This window comes from Chenopodium quinoa, unplaced genomic scaffold, assembly GCF_001683475.1.
Source record: "Chenopodium quinoa cultivar QQ74 unplaced genomic scaffold, ASM168347v1, whole genome shotgun sequence".
NCBI classification, from domain to species: Eukaryota; Viridiplantae; Streptophyta; class Magnoliopsida; order Caryophyllales; family Amaranthaceae; genus Chenopodium; species Chenopodium quinoa.
In genome coordinates this window covers 1,549,300-1,571,375 of record NW_018742881.1, presented here as the reverse complement: position 1 = coordinate 1,571,375, position 22,076 = coordinate 1,549,300, and the positions used below count along the sequence as shown (strand labels likewise).

General features: G+C 36.0%; 1 protein-coding gene across 1 annotated transcript; it reads left to right on the top strand.

Annotated features, from left to right (window-relative positions):
- Positions 1 to 280: 280 nt before the first annotated feature.
- Positions 281 to 20,105, top strand: LOC110726797 (helicase SEN1-like). The gene is made up of 25 exons (XM_021906315.1): positions 281 to 599; positions 1,946 to 2,330; positions 3,173 to 3,289; positions 3,377 to 3,459; positions 4,010 to 4,156; positions 4,306 to 4,454; positions 4,542 to 4,672; positions 4,768 to 4,890; positions 4,997 to 5,070; positions 5,385 to 5,969; positions 6,117 to 6,228; positions 7,564 to 7,701; positions 8,003 to 8,329; positions 9,580 to 9,853; positions 9,986 to 11,226; positions 11,815 to 12,217; positions 12,295 to 13,223; positions 13,319 to 13,384; positions 13,470 to 13,595; positions 13,778 to 14,022; positions 14,110 to 15,356; positions 18,136 to 18,220; positions 18,408 to 18,621; positions 19,253 to 19,406; positions 19,548 to 20,105. Exons 1-22 carry the CDS (start codon positions 457 to 459, stop codon positions 18,204 to 18,206), a joined length of 7,116 nt encoding a protein of 2,371 aa, XP_021762007.1. The 5' UTR covers positions 281 to 456; the 3' UTR covers positions 18,207 to 18,220; positions 18,408 to 18,621; positions 19,253 to 19,406; positions 19,548 to 20,105.
- The last annotated feature ends 1,971 nt before the right edge of the window (positions 20,106 to 22,076 follow it).

The window sequence follows — 22,076 nt, the reverse complement described above, 5'->3', positions numbered from 1 at the left end:
CGGAGGTTTTTTTTTTTAAAAAAAATTACAAAAATTAAAAAAATTACCTTCTGGCCGGCAAACCGCCTTCCGCCCACCGCCGGTGCCGCCACTTCCTTGCCGGGCCGCCTCGACATAGCTCTGGAAATAATTTAGAGAGAGAAAGTGGAAGTAGAGAGTAGAGAGAGAAATTGTGTGTTTTTTAGTATGAGGGCAAAAGTGTCATTTCACTCTTATTTTGTGGGCTTTATGTAGGAATTTGCGGGCGATGTTTAACAGTTCACAAAATCAAACTCCTCACTTCCCTCTCTCCCTCGTCCCCAAACCCCCATTCCCCCCGCGCTTTAATTCCTCTTTCGCCGGCGTCGGAAACATTTCTCTCTCCTCCCATCGCCGGCGTCGGAAACCTAGAACCGCCGCCATTGATAAACACTTTTCTCTCTCCTCCTTCGCCGCAAAGTAGCGTAGTCAAAATCAATGGAGAGAATACTGAAGAGCAGAAATGAACTTCTTGATCAATGGAGAGCTATTGAACAAGACCAGGACCAAGAGGATGATGATGATAATAATTGTGACGATTCTTCTCGGCTTAATCGTATTCAACAAGCTAAAGAAAATTGGTCCGTTTTTTTTTATTTTGTAATGAATTTGATTGTTATTTTGATGATTTTGAATTCCAGTGATTTTCTTAGTGATTCTTGCTACTCGACACATTTAAGCGATTACGTTATATACTTGTTTTGACATTTTGGATACTATTTCAAGATGTATGGAAAAAGTTTAAAAGTTGCATTTCTTGGAATAAAAATGGTTCATAATTGGATTTTTTAGTGTACCTTGGCTTTAGAAATTGAATAATTGAAAGAAATTGAGAAGATTAATCTATTATTATGATTGTATAACCACAAATTTACGAGGGGTTGAGACAACGTGACAATGTTTTCGTGATAGGAGGAGTATAGTGCGGAGTATTCATTATTGTGCTTGCTTGTTTTGAGTTTAGGATTATGTATGTATAATTTGCCAAACATGGAGCATGCATATGTTTTGGTGAGTAATGTAGGTTAAGGAAATCAATCAGAGTAAAAGATATATTGATACTTGAAAGGGAATGTTGTATTTAGTGTGAGTGTGTGACATTGATTGTTTCAGGATGGTTAGTTTGAGGCAGCCGAATCTGAATAGCATAGAGGAAGATAGATACTTCCTCCGTTTTACTAAAATTACAACTCTTAGAGTTAGGACATTGTTTAATGTAAGAGGGGAGAGAATGCAAATTTTAAAAAGTAAACTGTTTTTCTTATGGAAGACAGAGAGGAGGGGACGGAAAATGAGTTGGCGGAGTATGAATAAAGTAGGTGTGGAAATTTGTAAAAAGTTGTTTAGTAAAAAAGTGTTATTTGTCATTTTGAAACATCCAATTTAGGTAAGTGTTGCAAGTTTAGTTATACGGAGGAAGTATTATTGATGATTTGTTCAATTGAATATGAGTTGATTTCTTGAACTTATGAAGTATTTTGCTTGGGTACTAATGTTAGCTACTCACTTTGAATCATTGATAAGGTAATGTCACTGTATTGAAATTTTCAATAGCTGAAACGTTGCTGTGGTGTTGCTGGATTGGTTGTCAGCTTTGTACTTCGTATTTATGTTTGTTATCCGGCATATATTGAAGTTTAGAGGCTGCTTTTCTTGGATATAGTAGAAAGTTGCAAGTATATCAAATTGTCTATTTAACTCTCATGCATGTATAATTTAGAAGTTTTGGACAAAACTATAATGCAGAAATTTTCTTAGAATGCTACTCCATGTATTTCCATATTCCTTTATTCAGTATATAAGGTTGTTCACTTCGTATGCTGCTCCATTTTTATACCCCCCCCCCCCACACACACACGCTTTTGGGTGTAACACATGAACCTTCTTGCCCTGATATCCTTTAAATTTGGTTATTTGTCTGATTCAGGTTTTCATCTGCATACAATTTCTTGATTTGTCTGCCCAGTTCGCATCATCCTTGGTGTGGATATTGGGATATAATGGGTCCTTTTCTAGAGACATTTTTCAATTACTATAAGGTTGAGAGCGATGATTCCCTTCTTAAGATGTTATGGGGTAGGGTATCTCAAGAAATGAGGAGGTGTACAGAGTGCATCTCTCGGCACCACCAAGCCCAAGAGATGTACAAAGCTGAATATGAGTCAAGTTTTATTTCTCCCCTAGTTAGTATATTGCAGCGCCTTGATGAAGAAAGAGTCTCTGAACACATAAAAGAAGCAAATTCAAGACTTGCACACGGAGGGTATCATCTTGATCATGATAATGCTGAGATTGTTAGTTTAATGTTTGAGGTATACTACATTGGCTCTTTTGGATTGATCATTATGCATATAAGATTTTGAAACAGGGATTTGGGTTATTTTTAGATGAATCTAATTGAATGTACCGTATTACTCCTATATGTTTTGTATCTGCATTCTATTTTTGGTTCCATTGGAAGGACAATGTCTCTAGTTCTTTTACCTTCTGTTGATCTGTGCCATCCATTTCATAGCTGTGAACATAGGCACACTTGTTTATTATGTCATTTTTTCTTTCTTCTCTTGGCTGAGAAATGTGTTTCTGATAAAGTCCACTAAGAAAATATCCTTTCATGTCAGACCTATTAGGGCATGCTTGCCAGCCTTTGCATGGCTCTTCTTATGGCTTGTGAATATTTGTATTCTTTCTCAGTGCATTAGTACATCAAGCTATGTTACTTGGACTCGGATGAAGTGTCAAATTAGACACGGGTGTCCAAGCATTGGACTCGTCCATTTTCTTGGAAAAAGTTGTTTTTTAGTTAAAAATGAAGTGTCCAAGTGTCGGTGTCGGTGTCAGACACGTGTCGTGTCGACACGGACACGTGAGGTAAATGAAAGAGTCCGAGTAACATAGACATCAAGGAACTTTTTTCCTTTCTTTTGTGGTAATGTTCTGTTTGATAATTTGATGTTTTTGGTTCTCCCTCTAGGCCTCTTCTTGACATAACAAGCTTTTGTGTAATTGGTTTTGTATTCATGCAAATATGATGCTATAGCCAGCTAATTCTGTATTATATACAGCATGTATATTTCTTATACACCATATGCCCATATATATGGAGGCTGTTTCTTTGTGTTGTGATGATGTTGCATCTTTATTTTATTTGCAGGTCTTAACGTTCCCTATATTGTTGGACGACGAGTTCATTGTCAATGAATTCCAAAAATTGATTGAGGCTGTTGATGATGCTCATGAATTAGCACTAGCTAAGCAACAGCACTTTCCGGTATTCTTACTTTAGGTCTGAAATTTTTGTCTTGTGTGCCTATACTGTTCTATTGATATCAATTCCCTGAATTTGGCTGTACATTAGGGTGTCTACGCTTTACTTTTTTTCAAAAGCAGAAAATCACGATCTATTGGCCATCGGTTAGCTGGTAATTTGGGAAAGTTGAGGTATTGTACCCTGTCACTTGAAAGTATTTTTTACGTTTCGATGTTAGTTATAGCGTTCTTGTGGTATTGTTTTGTATTATATGCTAAATCTGGATTTCCAAGCTAACTGCTGACCTCTATTATCTTATGTATTTTTGGGTTGAAACTTGAATATGGTGCCAAGTTTCACTGGTGATGGTAGTGCTTCATGTCTACATATACCCATATAACATGAGATGTGAGGCATCTGCTGCAACCAATAGATCAAAAAATCATTATGATGTGGTTTTTTTTAATTTTTATTTAGTAAAATGACTGCCACGAGAAGTTTATTTTGATGCATATTTTGAAGAGTCTTGAGGCTTGGGGCTAAATTGAAAAATATTGAGGATTTGGGATGAGAACCAAATTATCATCATAGTTCTGCTCATAGATCTGATGTTCATAGGTAAATGATTAAATACATCATTCATGTCTAAGTTCCCATTAAATTATATCCCAAACAAGGTTGCAGAGTGAATCAATTCAATTCTTTATATTGGAACATTACATCAATATCTTCTCTTGCAAGGTCTGCTGCAGAGCTGGAACCTCTCCAGCCTTTTCTTAAGAGATGTATTGGCTTTCTTACTGGTGATGCGATGCAGTCAACTTCTGAAAATTCAAGGCTAAGAGTGCAGATGGATCATGTTACTATATGGTTGGGACTCAAAGCATTGTATGTATCTGTCTGGCCTTCAATTAATGTGGATGATAGAACTTTTAGATGTAATTAATGTGGCTCTGCACCATTGGTGTTTTGAAAGCATGGGACTTCACTTCTTGTACTCACCCAGCTAATTATGTCCTCATATTGATTTGTTGAAGGCTTTCTTTTTTGGAACCTCCTGCACTAGAAGATGGGATATTGGAACCATATCCTGTTTTTCTCAATTTTGTACTGGATCACATTAGCGATGATTCCCCTGAGTTTTCTCATGCAGTCAATTGCATGAGGTTGCTCTTTGAGATTTTGGGTATGTTTAACTGATTTTTGGTGGTATTCTCTTCTTTTGGTTTCATTGGATCACATCACTTTGTGACTCTTCCTAAATTCTTTTCAGGCTGTAAACTTTGGTTGAGAACATCATTGCCTCCAAGTGTTATGCGTGACTCTTTACTTAGTCAATGTTTTCATACACGAAATGAGAAAACCCATAAAGAAATATTTGATCTTTTCCAGCCACTTTTGCAGGCATGTGACTGGTTATTTATCACTTTCACCTTAGCTGTCTAAGTGTCACCTATAATTCCCGCTAGCAGTAATTAATGGGGCTTGTCTCTATGCAGTCTCTTGAATCTTTGCATGATGGAGAATTCGAAAAGCAACGTAGGCATTTCTTATACTTTCTCTTGCATCAAGTAACAAGGAGTAGTAACTTTAGCATGCTGATGAGGAAAAAGGCTTGCCAGGTCTTTCCCCCTCCCGATCATCATGTTTGTGTAAATTTGGTGTAGGTTGAATATATGGCTGTTGTAATTTCTGAGTAGATAAGTTTGTTTTCTATATCCTTTGCAGATTTCTTTTCTTATTGTCCATCGTGGTTACAAGATGAACCCACCTAGCCCACCTTTTGAGTGTGCTCACATGTGGTAAGTTTCATAATCTCTTCATGATTAATTTTCTGTGATGTGACAAGTTGTGCACATTTAAGATTCTCCATGCAGTTTTATTTATTATTGGTTCATGTATTTTTTTCGCTGTTTTGCATCAAATTTAAAATTGACTGTTGGGGGCTATCTTGATATGCCATTTTTGTTTCCATATTCTATGATGGCCATCTTTTACTACACTACATGCATTTGATCAATTTGGATATATTTCTTCTTCTTTATTTATTTATTTTTTTAGTTTTTGTTCCCTCTTTCCTCTGAACTTCATCAATGGCCATTTTGGTTCCATACAGGGGGCCATCTCTTGTGTCATCTTTGAAAGATTTGACACTCCATTCTTCTCTGCGCCAACCTGCCATTGATCTTGTACAAACAATTATTGTATCGGATGCTACTGCATTATTGTCCTCTTTGTTGCACTGCCAGACTTCAACAGATGATAGTAGCAATTTCTTTGAACTGAGTGAAGAAATTGATGATGCTACTTCATGCTCTGTGCTGGATGACAAGAAACATGTTTGTTGCTGGAATGAATTTACCTTTCAAAGCAAAATTGTTTGTCAGGAATACACTGAATGGATGTGTGCTCCTATGCTGTGGTTCGATGTTTTGCTTGACATTCAACCTTCAATCCTACCAGTATCAGTTGCTAAGGCTGTCCTGTGGGCTTTATCTCGATTTTCCATGGTGGAGCCTGAAAATAACTCTGAGCTGTCACTTCCTGTTAAGGCGTGGCTTTCATCAGGAGCTGCTGAAGTTGCAGCTTTTCTGGGTTGGAAATGCCCTTCTGGTTCTGATGACAGTGGAGATGGGAATGTATCAAAAAATTCAGTAAGGGTGTCAACACGGTGTATCCCTTTGATAAGAACCTTTCGAAGGTTGGTGCTTTTAAAGCTTTCTTCTCTGCAATTTACGGAAGACTGTTTTTACAGTGACAGTGGAAACTTTCTTGACTGGCCTCTTTTTTGTGGAAGGTTAATTGGATCTGTAGTTTTGAAAATTGTATGCAATTGTGTTTCTTATAGGTTAGCTGCACAATTCATAATTCAACTGGAGCAAGGAGAGCTTCGGAGGCAGTGGACTTGGGAGCCACAGATGGGTGAAAGTCTGATCCTTCTGCTTTCAGACCCTAATGATGTACCTTTCAAAACTTCCATTGTTGAATTTATTGCTTTTTTATTGAAGGAGATTGTGGTGAATTACCTAATAAGAATTATTGCATCTTTTGAACGACCTAATACACTCACACTGAGATTTTGGTAAATTGCCCAATCAATGTATAAAAGGCTCATGGCGCACCAAGGTGTTTTAAAGATCCTTGTGCCTAAGGCGCACCTTATTGAAGTGAGGCGTATATCATTGAAATCGCCTCACCTAGACCACAAAAAGTGCATGACCCCTAACGCCCGCCTCAGCGCGTCTTTTCAAACATTGTGCCCAATAAGAATTTGTCACATCTTTTCAGCGACCTAATACACTCACTCACACCACAAACTCATACACCTCTATTATTAACTCAAACTTTTGAGATTTGGTGTAAATATTTCCAAGCTCCTTGATTACCTTTCATCATCAGTAGTCTCAAATATGATCTTAACATTTTGGCTTTGTTGGATAAGTTTAGATTTGTTGGTTGTTGTTGTTGTTTTTTTATTTTTATTTAATTTTTCTCATCCAAAATATGAGCATTATATGACTTCTATAATAACACGCAAGTAAAGATGTTTTTGTTCAAAGATGTCTTGGAGACTGAATTAAAAGAAGCAAATGGCCTAACTAAATTGGGACAGACGAAGTGTTATTCTTTCCTCTTACGGTGTGTTTGGATTGAAGGAAATGGAGGGAAAGGAGGGGAAGAGACATGGAGAGATAGAGTATCTTTCATTTGGATAGCAAATGAGGAAGGGAGGGAATTGATGGGGAGAGAAATGGAAGGATTAAATTGTAGAAAATTAATCCCTCCAACAATGGAGAGATTTGGAAGGAAAACTCACCATTCTTCCCTCCCCTCCTCTCCTCTTCTCCTCCCTCCCCTTCTTTTCCTTCCCCTTTCTTTATCCAAACAAACTGTTATTGTTGTTTCTTTCCTTTCTCACTTACAGAGTATTTTGAATTTTTTAGACTTTAATGCCTAGTTGTTTTACTGTATTTTGTTTAAACCTTGCCCTAATTCTCTGATTCCTCCTTTAAACTTAATGCCTCTAGTATTGCCTAAACCTCGATGTTTTCTATATCTTTCTCACCGGCTTTCTTTGATTTTTGCTCTTATAATGTTTTGCATAGTACCACACATGAAAGCGTGTCTTAAAAATAAAAATGTATTAATTGGCTATCTATATAGGGTCTAATATATTAGGTGGTTTCTTGCAAAAAATTAATTTTATTTTTCATTATTCTGATTTAACATAAACTTAGGTAAATAGCTATATTTTTGGGTGCTAAGAATTTTGAAGAACTTCCTGTTTGATGCAGAATGTCAGGCAAGTTGGTAGGCGTACTTTGGAGTATGTCTCGGACACACGCGGCCTTGCTTCTGGTTTACAGTTCCTCTGTTGTTCAGGATTTTCATTGACTGCAATTTTACAAGGCTTGAAGCATGCTTTGAAGCTGGTAAAACTGTGTATGGTTTAGTTGATTTTTTTTTTTTATAATTAGAGTTCAGGTCATATATCTCAGAGTTCAGGTCATGTTATAGGTTTTTATTGAGCGATCAGTTATAGATGCCAATAACGTAGTGCTTTGCCTGAGAAAACATCAACAATGATGCTATCATAAATTCATAACCACCATAGTAGAATAAATATTTTTCCAATGTTCTAGTTTATCGTGAATAAGGAAATTTTTAGCAGTTGAGATTTAAATATTTGAATATAGCCATTCCTTACATTGGAAGTCTCTGCTCTCTATTCAGGTACAGTTGGATTCTGTTCTTGTCAATTTCCAGTGTCTGCATCATTTCTTTTTTGTCCTTTGCAAAATTTTTAAAGAAGGGTTTTCACCTGCTGCTCACTCAGTGGGAAATTCTTCTGATGAGCTAAGTCTTAAGTTCGCATCTCAAGGTGGGTTCTTGCAGCAATTGAACCTCAATTCTTTGCAAGTGAATGATGGAAAACAGTTATCCAAGGTTGATAAGAAACTTTGGGAGAGCTTCAGCTCCGAGCTTGCTGAAGTTGCATGGCCGTCTGTGAAAAAGTGCTTGCACAAAGGAAAGGCTTTTATGGATTATAGAATCTCACAGGTAGTTTATCAATCCCCGTTTTTTATTTTTTAATTCCACTATTTTAAAGTTCTTGAGACGGTTTTCTCCATTTGTTGAATGGAATATGTAAGCTTGAAACTCTTTCCTTTTTTCTTTTTTTCTTTTCTCTCTGTGATAATGCCTCTAGATGTCTCCTTTGGTACTATGCAATATCAATACATACTAGTGTAAAACTTCTTACTATTGAATAATAGACAGCACTGGATATTTTTTTAAATATTGCAGGTTGCATTTTGTCACATTCATTTTGTTGTACAACTGCATTTTTGAATGATTGAAACTTAGATTTCTAGGTGGATTGTGTTGGTGATGAGGGGCATTGTTTGCATGCTTGTGTTTATAAAATTTATTTTTGTTATAAAAAAATATATTATTTTATTTTATTTATTTGATGAAATGGAGGAGAAATAGGGAAATGGAAAATAAGAGGAATGTTGGGAAAAAAAAAAAAATGTAGTGATTTTCATCAACGTTGATTATTCTTGTCAACCAACCATGAGGTCCATCAATAAAGCCACGTTTTGGCTACTTTCACAAAGGTTTCATTAAGAAATTGGGTTATGTGGTGATTGAAACCATCTCTTGCAGCTTTTGATGACTGCTACAACAGATTTCTGAAATAGCCATATTATTGAACCAAACTCATTTAACTTTGGGGACACCTCCCATATCCACTTCAATTTTAGAGAAATTTTTGCTTTTACGGGCTCGAAAGAAAATAGGGCGAGGTGCTTGTTATGGACCCTTTGAGACCTCGGAAGGCTCATTGGGTGGTTGGAACTATCCACTTTGCCTCTTAACTATCAAGCCGATTATGTACATGCCTCCCTTCATGAACCCAAGTCCACCATGGGCTTTTATGTGATGGACTAGTGGCCCTATATGGTTCCAAACAACAATTTAGTGTATTGTACCCTGATTTATCATATTATTTTATTATTAGTGAGCAAAGTTGCGACTATGCATCTTGGAATCTAGTATCAAACTACTTGCATTTTCCTTCTAGAACCTCTTAGATGAGAAAAAGATTGGAATCAATGGCAAGATGATAGTAAGGTTTATTTTGGTCTTTAAATTGACTGTATGTGATGAGAGGCAATATATCTTGTTTTGTTTCCCTTTTTTTTAAAAATTCTTTTTATGTTTTGAAAAATCTTTGCTGTGTCATCAAAGTACATGCTTGTCTGGTAATGGTTAGATGAATGTAATCAATATTTTACTTGTTACAGATGTCTTGTGTCCGTTTGCTTGAAATCCTGCCCATTTTGTTCGGGGAACTTACACAATCAGCTGAGGTATTTCTTGGGAAAAATTCAAGGAAGATGAATGGATTACCCGACATGAGCTGGCTACATGATCTGGTAGATTGGGGAAAGTCTGAACTGGAAGCAGTTATTCGATATTGGAAACTGTCTATGACCTCTTTGCCGGCTTTGCTAAAGAGTTTATGCAATGAAAGATCAGAGGCGATTGTCAAAGTTATTGAAAAGTTGATTGCATCAGGTGCGTTAGGAATTGTTGTTTGGCCCTTTTTTTAAATTTTTTTTTTTTTAAATAAAACTTAACTATGTCTTCTTACTTATAATTGCTCACTATTTCCTTGTGCTGGCCTATGTCTAATGGTTTGCTGAGCAGATGTGGTTCCAATGGATTCATTGAAGGAGCAAGTATCACGTCTTTCTGTTTCATTGTCAAATGAAGTTTCATATGATGACAAGTGCATTCCAAAGTCAAAATCACTTTCATATAGATTGGCAGCTGGGAAGAAGAGTTCATCTTTTGATATTGAGTCTTCTGTGCAAATTTTGGACACTGTGGCCACTAGAAGCAGAAAGAGTGACCCTGTGATTCTATTATCAGATGATGAGACTGAAATTTTGGAGCCTCCTGTTGAAGTTCGTGATGCTATAAATCCAACTAAGGGAGATGTTTTGGCTCCCTCTGCCGATAAGTCAGTTATGCAATCCAATATTGAAAAGAGCTATTCTGAATCTGGCCCTGCAAGGATTTTGTCAGAGGTTGAAGAAAGAGCTCCAAAAGATGTGCTTGCACCAAAGTCTCGAAAACCTACTGTGACAAAACATGCCCTGACATCAACATCCCTTTCCAAAATGAAAAACAAACAGATTGGAGAAACAGACGTCTCTAAGAGTATCCCAAAAGAAGGCATCACACTTGACAAAGCCACGGCTAGATCCTTCTCTGCTGAAATTGCCAAAAACAATCATTTAGTTAATTCCCAGAAAAAGGCAGTTTCTGGTTTGAATGACACAATTTTAAAGGAAATTGTGCGTGATACTGAAGATCCATTAGAATCTGCATTGAAGTCTGCCGGACGTAATCATTCATCTTTGAAAACGCAGGGTTCCTCTTTTCCTAAACGTAAAGTCATTCAACTTGCAGGTCCTATTGATAGCAGATCTGTATATTTGCGTAAGATGGAGGCAGCAGCCAGACGGTTGAAGCCTCCAAAAATGGATGAATGGTTTAGGGCAATACTGGAGATGGACTATTTTGCTGCTGTTGGATTAGATACTGATCATCAAGAGAAAAATGAGACACCACTTGGTTTAAAGGAGGTTCCAGTATGTTTTGAGTCACCTCAGCAATATGTGGACATTTTCCGGCCCTTGATCTTGGAAGAGTTTAAAGCACAATTACGCAGCTCTTTCCAAGAGGTGTCTTTATTAGAAGAAATGTCTTGTGGCAGTTTATCTGTGGTTTCAGTAGAAAGAGTTGATGACTTCCATCTTGTTCGATGCGTCCATGACGAGCTTGGTTCTTCTGCATCTAGCAGTTGTGCTGAGAATGACTTAGTTTTACTCACTAAACAACCCATAAAAAATTCTCCTCATAATGTATACTTAGTAGGAAAGGTATGAACTAATAATCTATTCCTCTTCGTCCCTCCTAGTTGATTCCTGCTTAAATACTCTTTGGTCCTTTTTTATGTTTCATTCCTACGATGTTTAATAGAGTGTACCCTGTGCTTATGCACGGGTATCAATAATATCAGGAATTAACCTCATATAATCTAAATATTTACAACTTTTGTATCTTTTTTTTAAAGGATGCAAGTATTAGACTGTTAGAGGTATAATAGAGGTTATTAAATCTTATTTTCCTTGAAATTAGGGTTTTTTTTTTTTTTTTTTTTTTTTTTTTTTTTTTTTTTTTTCGGATGAAAGTATTAGACACTTGGAGGTATATTAGAGGTTTTTAAATGAAAAAAAATGTATGGAGTAGTATATTATGGGACTGAAAAAGTAGGGATAGTGCATTCCTTGAACTTAAGGACCAAATAGCATAGACATTCCTTTAAATTACGAATAGCAAAAAGGTTCCATGAATTCTTGCGGAAAACTTTTTTTCTTTTATGCTCATTATTTGCACTGTTTGACAGTTTCAATTTATCTCAATTGTTGGTTCTCTACTCTATGTAATTCTGCTTTTGTGTGTCTTAGGTGGAGAGACGTGAGAAAGACAATAAAAGAAGGCTAAATATGCTTCTCATAAGATTTTATGTTTTAAGTGGATGTTCACGCTTAAATCGAGCCAGAAAGCAGCTTCTTGAGAGGAGCAAATGGTATCTGAGTCGTATTATGAGTATTACGCCTCAACTTCGAGAATTTCAAGCACTTTCTTCGATTGAGGTTATCCCTGCCCTTCCAGTTATCTTGAAACCTGCTGATCATTCTCATGCCTCTACTCAGAATAGAAAGGTAGATTTGAGCAAGCTGTCGCGACCAATGCAGCAAGTGCTCAAGTCAACCTTCAATGGGAGTCAGATTCAAGCAATCAGTGCAGTTTTAGGAATCCCTGATTCTAGAAATGATTTCGATTTGTCTCTTGTTCAGGGTCCTCCAGGTTTGTGGCTTTTCTATGTAACTTTAGTTGGAAATATATCAAATTACTTCCTGTTATATGATGGTCTTTATATACAGGTACTGGGAAGACACGCACTATTGTGGCTCTTATCAGTGCACTGCTTGCAGTATCATTACAGTCAAAAACTATTGACAAACAATATGGTAACAATTTGAAACACAACTCTACCCCATTCACCAATTTCCGGAAAAGTATTAGCGAGTCTGCTGCTATTGCAAGGGCATGGCAGGATGCTGCCTTGGCTAGACAACTGAATGATAATGCTGGGAATGATGAGAAAATGCCAAGGGCCTCTGGGAGAAAGAGGGTGCTTGTTTGTGCTCAGTCTAATGCTGCAGTGGATGAATTAGTTTCAAGGTTAGCTGGTGAAGGTCTGTATGGTGCTGATGGAAACATGTACAAACCATACCTTGTACGTGTTGGCAATGCAAAAACAATACATCCAAATTCATTACCATTTTTCATTGATACACTAGTAGAACATCGTCTTGCTGAAGAAAAGATGGCTGTGGGAGATGGAAAGAATGAGTTGATTGTAGAATCTTCGACAACTCTACGTGAGAGTCTAGAAAAGACAGTAGACCGCATAAAATTCTATGAATCTAAACGGGCTAATTTGAAAGATGAAAGTACAGACAAAAATGGTGCCTCTGCGGATGAACATCTTGAAGTTGATAATGGAAAGAAAATGTCGAATTCAGAGCTGGAGGCTAGGTTGCGAAGCCTTTATAATCAGAAAAAGGAGATTTACATGAGGCTTGCAGCAATACAAGCCCGGGAAAAGAAGACTAGTGAAGAAATTAGAGTGTTAAGGAATAAATTAAGGAGGTCAATATTAAGGGAAGCTGAAATAGTGGTAACAACATTGAGTGGGTGTGGTGGAGATCTATATTCGGCATGCTTTGAGTCCATGTCTAATAGTAAAATTGCTAACCTGTCTGAACATAACTTGTTTGATGCTGTCGTCATTGATGAAGCAGCACAGGTTTGTATTAGGGTAGTTGTTGTGATGAACTTTTGCCCCCATCCTGAATTTTTTTCTGATGTTTTCAGAGCTTTGATATTCTTCTGTTACTGTAGGCTTTGGAACCAGCCACTCTGATACCTCTTCAGCTTTTAAAATCAAGTGGTACAAAATGCATCATGGTGAGTAATAAAGACTCTGTCGGCCTTTTTGTTTTGAATAAGATAAAATCTTATATTGATGTTTACATATAAACATTTTTTGTAGGTAGGTGACCCAAAGCAACTTCCTGCGACAGTCCTTTCTAATGTTGCCAGCAGATATTTGTACGAATGCAGCATGTTTGAGCGTTTACAGAGGGCTGGTTATCCAGTCATTATGCTCACTGAACAAGTAACTTGAACCTAACTGCTTACTGATTGTTATTTTTTTTCATTTGTTGATAGAAATAAATAGCCTTTTGATAAATTGTTTTCGATTATCCATTTTTCCCTCTACAAACTGATTCTTATTTATGTCAAGATGTTCAGTTTCTAATGTAGTTGCTGAGCAATATTGGTGTTTCTTATATGCAGTACCGAATGCATCCTGAGATAAGTCGTTTTCCTTCCTTGCATTTTTATGATGGCAAGTTGCTGGACGGAGTTCTGTCATCAAGTAAAGCTGCACCTTTTCACAAGACTCCTGGTCTTGGACCTTATGTCTTCTATAATGTCAGTGATGGTCAGGAGTCCTATGGAAGAAATGCTGGGTCTTCATCCCTATATAATGAGGGTGAGGCAGATGCTGCCATTGAAATAGTGAAGTTTTTTCAGAAAAGGTATCGGTGGTGCTTCTTAGTTATTATTTTGTGATGCCTGTCCACAATACTTAAAATTGCTGATGTATTCTTATTTGCTTTGTTCAGGTATTCTTCAGAGTTCGTTGGTGAAAGAATTGGTATTATCACTCCATACAAGAGCCAACTTTCCCTTTTACGCTCAAGATTTTCCAGTGTATTTGGATCGTCTGTTTCTTCAGAAATGGAATTTAATACTATTGATGGTTTTCAAGGTCGGGAGGTTGACATACTCATTCTTTCAACAGTTAGATCTTCAGATACATATTCTACGGCTTCCAAAATGAACTCTAGCAGTATTGGGTTTGTTGCTGATATTAGGCGAATGAATGTTGCTCTCACAAGAGCAAGGCTTTCTCTGTGGATTTTGGGCAATGAGAGGACATTGAAGAAAAACCGTGATTGGGCTGCTCTTATGAAGGATGCTAGGGAGCGGAATTTGATTATATCTTTGAAAAGACCTTACAAGTCCATATGTGAGAACATATTGGGTACAACCACCAACACCATTTGCTCAGATGATTATTGTGGCAAGCTTAGTGAAGAAGTTAAGAAAAGCCAGCATGGCCTGCAAACTGGAAGTAGTCATGAAAACTTTAGAAGAAAGAGTAAGAACAAGGACATGAAGCATAAGCATAATAAATCTTCTGCGAGTGAGGGCCTTGAAACTGCCAGAACTAAAGAGGATACTACTGAGAAATGTAAGAAGCAGGCTGAGCAGCAGGATATTCATCAGAGTGTGAGAAAAAACATTAGGAGTGTCAACCTACCTGACCAAGAAAAAAGTATCCATGATAAAATCACAAATCCACTGGGGTCAAGTGAGCATGCTCATACGAGGGAGAAAAAAGGTAAATATACAAGGGATGTACACCAGCTTGAGCGTGAAAATAGTGGTCTTAAGAAAATCTCTGATACACTGGGGTCAAAAGGAGTTGAAAATCCTGTACGACATTCTAAAAATCAGGACCCCGCACGACATTCTAAAAAACAGGACCCTGTAGAAAATTCTAAAAACCAGGACCCTGTTGTACGGCATTCTAAACACCAGGAAGATAAAGGAGGTCTAAGATCGCATGTTAACAGCAAGGTACGAAGTAAAGGCGTGGATGAGGATGGGAGACCTGCTGAGATTGAGAGGCCAAAGGACATAATTTCTAATAGAAAGCAACAGCGAGAGGCTGTGGATGCCCTTCTTTCCTCAGCCCTTTTACCATCTAAGAAACCTGAAACCTCAGCCAGAACCGTGGCCCACAAAAGGCCTCGTTCTCCATCATCAACAGGTGGTGTTTCTAAATCGACCAAGCAACAAAGAGGTACAAATGTCTTTCAATAATGTTGTAGATCCTACTACCTCTGTTTTACATTGACCTTAACATTTACTATTTGCACAAATATTAAGACAAAGGAGAGAGATTGTGTAAAATGGTAGTGAGTGTAAGAAATAGGTGATATAATAATATAGAGTGTTAAAAGATGGGTGGGTGTAAGAAAAATGTTGATAAAGTAAAATTGAATGGGCATGTGTAAATTAGGAGGGGGGGGGGGGGGGAGGGGTAGAATACGAGCATAGAAAAAGGGATATGGCAACCATTGAGTAAGGTAACATCTTATGAACATTTTGAAATGGCCTAAAATGGGAATCATTTTGAAATGTAGTATAATGAAACATCTTACTGTTTTGTTATCTTCTTTTCACCATGTAAAATAAATCATCCTAATTTCAAGATTATGAAGAGATATAATGACTAACCTTGTCTTTATATGTAAGAAATTTAATTTTAATGCTGGTGGTTGTTTTTGCCTTTTATGATTTATGAATTTTAAGGAAATTTTGTTGTGATGTTATTGGAAGTACCTCCTAATCTTATGTTATGCTTAAGAAATGAGCTATTTTGTCTTATATGCTTTATATCCCTGATTTGCCCATTTTCATGTTGCTATTATTTGTTGCATGACTTGCAATTGAGTGAATTGTTGTCGAAGTGCGGGCAAAATTTAACCCACTCTAACAAAGAGTAAGTAAGAGACGAACCTATGAAGAAAGCGAATCTAAGAATAGGAAACTAGTAAATAATGTTCCACACAATATGTAGCACACTTTTTTTTCCCCTTTTTTTGTTTGGTTGGGGGAGGGGGGAGGTGAGGGAGTTAAAGAACTAATTTAACAAGAAGTTACACTAGCATAGCAATATATGAACAATTTATAATAGAAAATATACCCATTGGATAAGCAATTACGAACTTAGACTCCTTAATAGGTACTCCCTCCGTGTTTAAATAAATGAAACACTTCCCTTGTGCAAGTATGCCAATGCAAAACTTTGACTAAAAAAATCGTAAATTATCAATAAGTAAAAATTATAACAATTATCAATAAACTATTCATTGAGACAATTCCAATAAGTACCCAAATGACTATTTATTCTTATGTATAAATCACAAACATTAGTCAGAATGAATTAGATGAATAGTGCAATTACGAACTTAGACTCCTTAATAGGTACTCCCTCCGTGTTTAAATAAATGAAACACTTCCCTTGTGCAAGTATGCCAATGCAAAACTTTGACTAAAAATATCGTAAATTATCAATAAGTAAAAATTATAACAATTATCAATAAACGTTTCATTTGTTAAACACGGAGGGAGTATGAAATTCGACTCAAATAATTGTTAGCTGCCAGGAGTCATCATTCATAAGATAAAACAAGTATTTCATGAATACTCAAAATAAGTTAATAGAAATAACTAATAATACAGAATCATTGTCTCAAACACTAATTACATGGCTTTTATCTAATCACCACTGAGCAAAAAAGAACTACTCACTCATGTTACAAAGTAGAGAAGCAAATCTTTTAGGGAAACACATTGTCAATTCCAAACTAGAAAAAGCTAGTTCCTCTAGGTTGCTCCTTCTGGACGAGAACATGAGTAAGCAATTTAGAAGTAAGGAGAATGGCCAATGGTAGCTTCTTTTAACGCTGAATGTCCATGGAGATTTATAGGGTTAAGATAGAATTATTCCCCAAGTAAAATTCCAAAAAAATATCGAAGATATAATAGTTAGATAGAATTTGGGAGAATCTATGTTTTGACATACCTTTTTATATATGATAGGATCTCCTCCTTAGTAAATAAATCTTCAAAACATCTGTACATCTTCATAAATTATTCTCAAAACACCCAAATATTATGCTAGCAAGTTTCTTCGCCATTTTGGATATCCTGACGGACACTAGTTCCTTTCAGCTTCTCTTCATAATTAGCCACTACCATGAAAAGATGGTAGCTGCTATTCTTCACTATATATGACTCAAATGCTACTGAGAGTCAGAGACTACCCTAAAATATTAGGATTAAGGCAAGAAAATAGTGTCATAAATGACACTCATTAATGAGTTTCCTTTGCTTTCTTCATATACGTAAATAGCACTACAGAGGATGAGCAGGGGAGTCTGATCCGGTTGATAGATGGCTTATCTTGTAGCTTAAGTTGCAAGATCAGGTGAAAGTCTCTGTAATAGACCAACATTAGGAAGGGTATTTTGGGAAGTCTAATGCTTTTAGGGTAGTAGTCACTTGACCTTAGTATAAATAGGGATAGTATATGTAGTAGGATGGCATGTGAATTGTGAGGAAAAATGTTGAGAGTAGTAACCTCAAGTTACTAGGAGAGTGATAACCTAAAGTTATCAAGAGAGTGATAGCCTTAAGCTATTAATCTATCCCTTTTGTATCCAATTTCAGCCATTATTAATCAAAGTATCAAGCTTTTATCTCTTAATTAGTCTTTAAATCAGAAAATACTAAGGCAGTCCATAACAGTCTCCTGATAATCTGTATATACACGCCTTTCATAATTTCTTTATGAATGATGATCATTAAATTTTTCTGATACCATAATAATGGTAAGAAAAATAAGGGCCTTTTAAATTCAGTGGGGTGTTTCTGTTTCTCATAACTTACTTCAGTTTTTAAGATGTGAGTTCCTCAATTTGATTGTTATCTGGCTCTTTATGAGGGAAAATGATGCCACTCTGTCAGTTAAGGATGGATTTTCAAGTTTATGTTTTTGACTGTTTCATTGGTAGGCCTGCAAGCTGAACAGAGACAGAAGAAAGACAGGAATGTGGAATCCCTTAGCTCCAGTAAAAAGAGATAATGTCGTATTATATGGTAATTTTCTTAATCCATCGGAGGAAGACTACGTTTGTGATTGATCTCCCTGTGCTTGCACATTTATGCTTCCCTTTGAGGGGAAATTTTGCTAAATTTGCTGATATGATTTATGTCAGACTTGTGTTTCCTAAATCCTAATACATGTTTTCGAATTCTAATAACTTGAGCTTGTTTTGATTTTCAGGAATGGGATTCAGTTTCTGTCTAATGGCGATCTATCACTTGAATAAATGATGTGATTTGCTAACAGTAAGTCAATAACAGAACACTATGCTGCAAAGTGAGTAGGGTTCAAGTTTGCCCAGTCCGAGTATCATGTAATTCGATAAACTTCCACCATGCAGAACTGATTATTGGTTGGTACACCATCAATGCAGAATCTATGGCCTTCATAAAAGGTATATCGGTCAGCTTATTTTTTGAGTTACCACACTATATATATACTTAAGAAGTACATTTGTGATGCTTTTGCAGCCTTGAAGCCCTTGATCTTCAAGAGCTTTTATACCAGTGTAATTTTGAGGTTTTTTTTTTTATTTTTTTTTATTTTTTATATATATATATATATGTATATATATATATATATATATATATATATATATATATATATATATATATATATATATATATATATATATATATATATATATATATATATATATATTTACAGAATCTTTTGATTCTGCCAAAAAAATAAATAAATAAATAAATAAATAAACTTTCAATTCTGTTTCTGTTTTTTCCCCTTAGTCCCTTACGTTAACTTAATCCATTTTTTGTACTCTTTGTATTTTCTTTTCTTCAGTGAAGTAGATGTTCATGTTTGCAAACTGTGATCCTTCATGCTAGTTAGAATTTCTTATATTTTTCATGTCTCTGTTGCTGATGAATGTATGTTTATGCAATTGTGCTTCCATAGCTTATCTTAGTTCTTATCTGGGATACTCTGTACTTTATTTGTTCTCTTTGTTGTTTCCATGAGTGGGTTTTCCTGCACAATTTTGCTTATATATTGTCTATTTCTTGAAGTTTGGCTGTTTGAGTTGAAGATGTGCACATTTGGCACCCTCTCCACATGTCTAAAGGACCCAAGGAACCAATCCCCTCACAAGATGAATTATGATGCTGTAAAATCAGCTTGTTCTGGAGTATTATTGGCAAATCAAAGCATGATAAAGTTCAAGTATGTTTCTTTTTTTATTTATTTATTTTTCTTTGTTTAGTCTTCCTTTTCTCCACTTTTTTGGTATCATTGCTTTGAGCTAACTAATCATTTGATAAGCTGGCTCTTGGCTAACACCTGTCTTTTGTTTTTCGGTAACAGCCTCGAATCCTCTGGAGCAGTGAAGTACATACATACGTTAAGTCTCCCCTTGTTTTGCTCGTATATATTATACCAGAGAGGCAGAGAGTGATGCAAATGGCTAGGATGCTTACTTTATTCTTGCTGTTAAAGATCCCACTTCGCTGTCGACATAGCTGTGATTATACCAAAGATACTGGTAGTTCGTAGGTGAACAGATATAGCTCAGCTCATGCATTTTACTGCAGAGCCAATTTTTTCTGTGAATACTGTATAGTTGGAAATGTTGTCTAGAACACGATGAAGATCCTGTCTCACATAGGTAGATAGTTTATTCCTTTTGTGAATCTCACTTATTGTTGTGTTATCAAGCTACTTGAATACTCGTAACATCATAATGCCAATACATCTTCTGTGGCCGCAGTGGCTATGAGTTTTACCTCGTAGGATTATATTGTTGTATAGGGTTGTTATGACTTTAGATGATTTTGTACTTCTATATTAGTAGTTCGAAATCATGGTTGATATTGATATTTGTAAAAAATTTCAATGAAAATAATTTTTATACTGCTAAAGCTATTTCAGAAGCTGATATTGAGTTCTGTGCTATGGACTTGTAATATTAGACCACTTCTGGTAATATTATTCATTAATCTTGTCAAGTGTAAAAAATTTAAGAGGGGAAATAATTATGCTGCATTATTTGCTGAATTTAGTGTCCGCATGTTTACATGATTCAGGAATTAATTTATCAGTTGTTTTTCCGTTCTTGATGACATTTTATCTTTTGGTGCTACCTTCAGTGTTCTTCCTGCTCCTCGTACATCGACTTTCAGCTTTCGACTATATGTATCCTATTGACCTCTAAGATGTCCTACCTCTAAAATGTCCTTGACCTTCAAGTTAGATTTTGAACATTTTCATTATTAGTACATGATTGTGATGTTACTTCCAATGATAATACTAGTTGTAACATGTCAGAGAAACTGAAACTGCATTCATGCTCAGCTGTACATGTAATCTAAACTTATTTCTAGATCTGTTATCTTGTCACCATCTTCAGTACCCTGTTATTTCGATACATCGACTGGATCGCCAGTTGTTAATATACCCTTGTTATATTTTATTTCGGAATAAGGTGTACGATTTTCGTATGGAAAATCTGTAACTTTGGGATGTAGTGACTACAGATTTTGTGCAGCTGCACAATTGAGCTACCAATTGCTAATAGGATGACTTATTGATTTGGATCACATTAATTAATTAAAAATCATACTGATTATTTTATCTTAATGCAGGTTGATTTCTTTCTGAATTGTGATTGGTACATAAATGATTGCAATGTAGTTGGCGGAGCAAGTGAAAGGTTGCTTTCTGACGCTCAACAGAAGTTATGATTGAAGAAATGAATTATAAGGTTCATTTTCTCTCTCCTCAACATTATTCTTTTCAGCCATATATCCTTTTTTGGTCAAGTTACTAATCATAGTATTTCCATGTTAAGTAGGTTTATATGGCTGGCAATTGCATGATTAATTAGTGCTTTGCATTAGTCGGACCATTAAATAATTGTTTGAATTTTTATGAAATGTACCTTTTGGGAAAATCCAAAAGCAAAGAAATTTAATTTATACAATACAAAAGCAAAATAGTACAGTACTAGTTTGATAATATTTGTTATAGTTGTCCGTCTTGGTTGGTCTCAACTTGAAATTGTCGCAAAAAGTTGTAAATTTGTATGAGATGGGGTAGCTACGAGGAATCTGTCACCAACTCACCTACGTACACACTTGTGGTTTATTTAGATTAGGTTATGGACCATCTACTAGTGTACCAGAAAGGATATACGGAGGTTTTTATGTGCAACTAGTGTCTAATGTCTAATTTTGGGATGGTGATGTTTTCTATTTTATCGTGGTAAGTCGTTACTTTATCCCAATTCTTGTATAGTCGTATACTTGTGTGTATTGGTGATGTATGTGCGACAATTTAAGTTGTTTCAAATTATGTAAAAGTTCTCGGGAAAAAAAATTATTTAAAAGTATTTTATATCTATTTCAGCTTGTTCATTTTCTAACGAGAATAGGGCATTGTTTATGTTCGGGTAAATTTATTTAAGGATTTATAAGTTCAAATAAACTATTTAGGAAAATTGAAGTAAGGTGTAAACTAATAAGAGTTAATAAGGATTATTTTGATTTGATTTAAACTACAGCAAGTTCTAATAAAATTTAGTATGATAATTTTTATGATTAATAGGGATGGCAATCTAGTCCGGATCCGACCCTACTCCGCCCCGATCCGAGGTAAAATATCCGCTCCGAGTCCGAGAAAAAAGTAATCCGAGTTCGACTCCGTTAAAATAATCTAACTCCAAGTCGGAGGAGGGTCGGAGTCGGATCCTACAAAAAATCCGAGAAAAAAATCCGACTCTGACAAATTTCCGACTTTAACGGAGTATCCGACTCCGACTGCAATAGATAGTGGATTTTTGTGTGGGTCATGGTGGCATAGGGTGTGGGTTGCAAAGGCCCAAATAGGCCAACATCT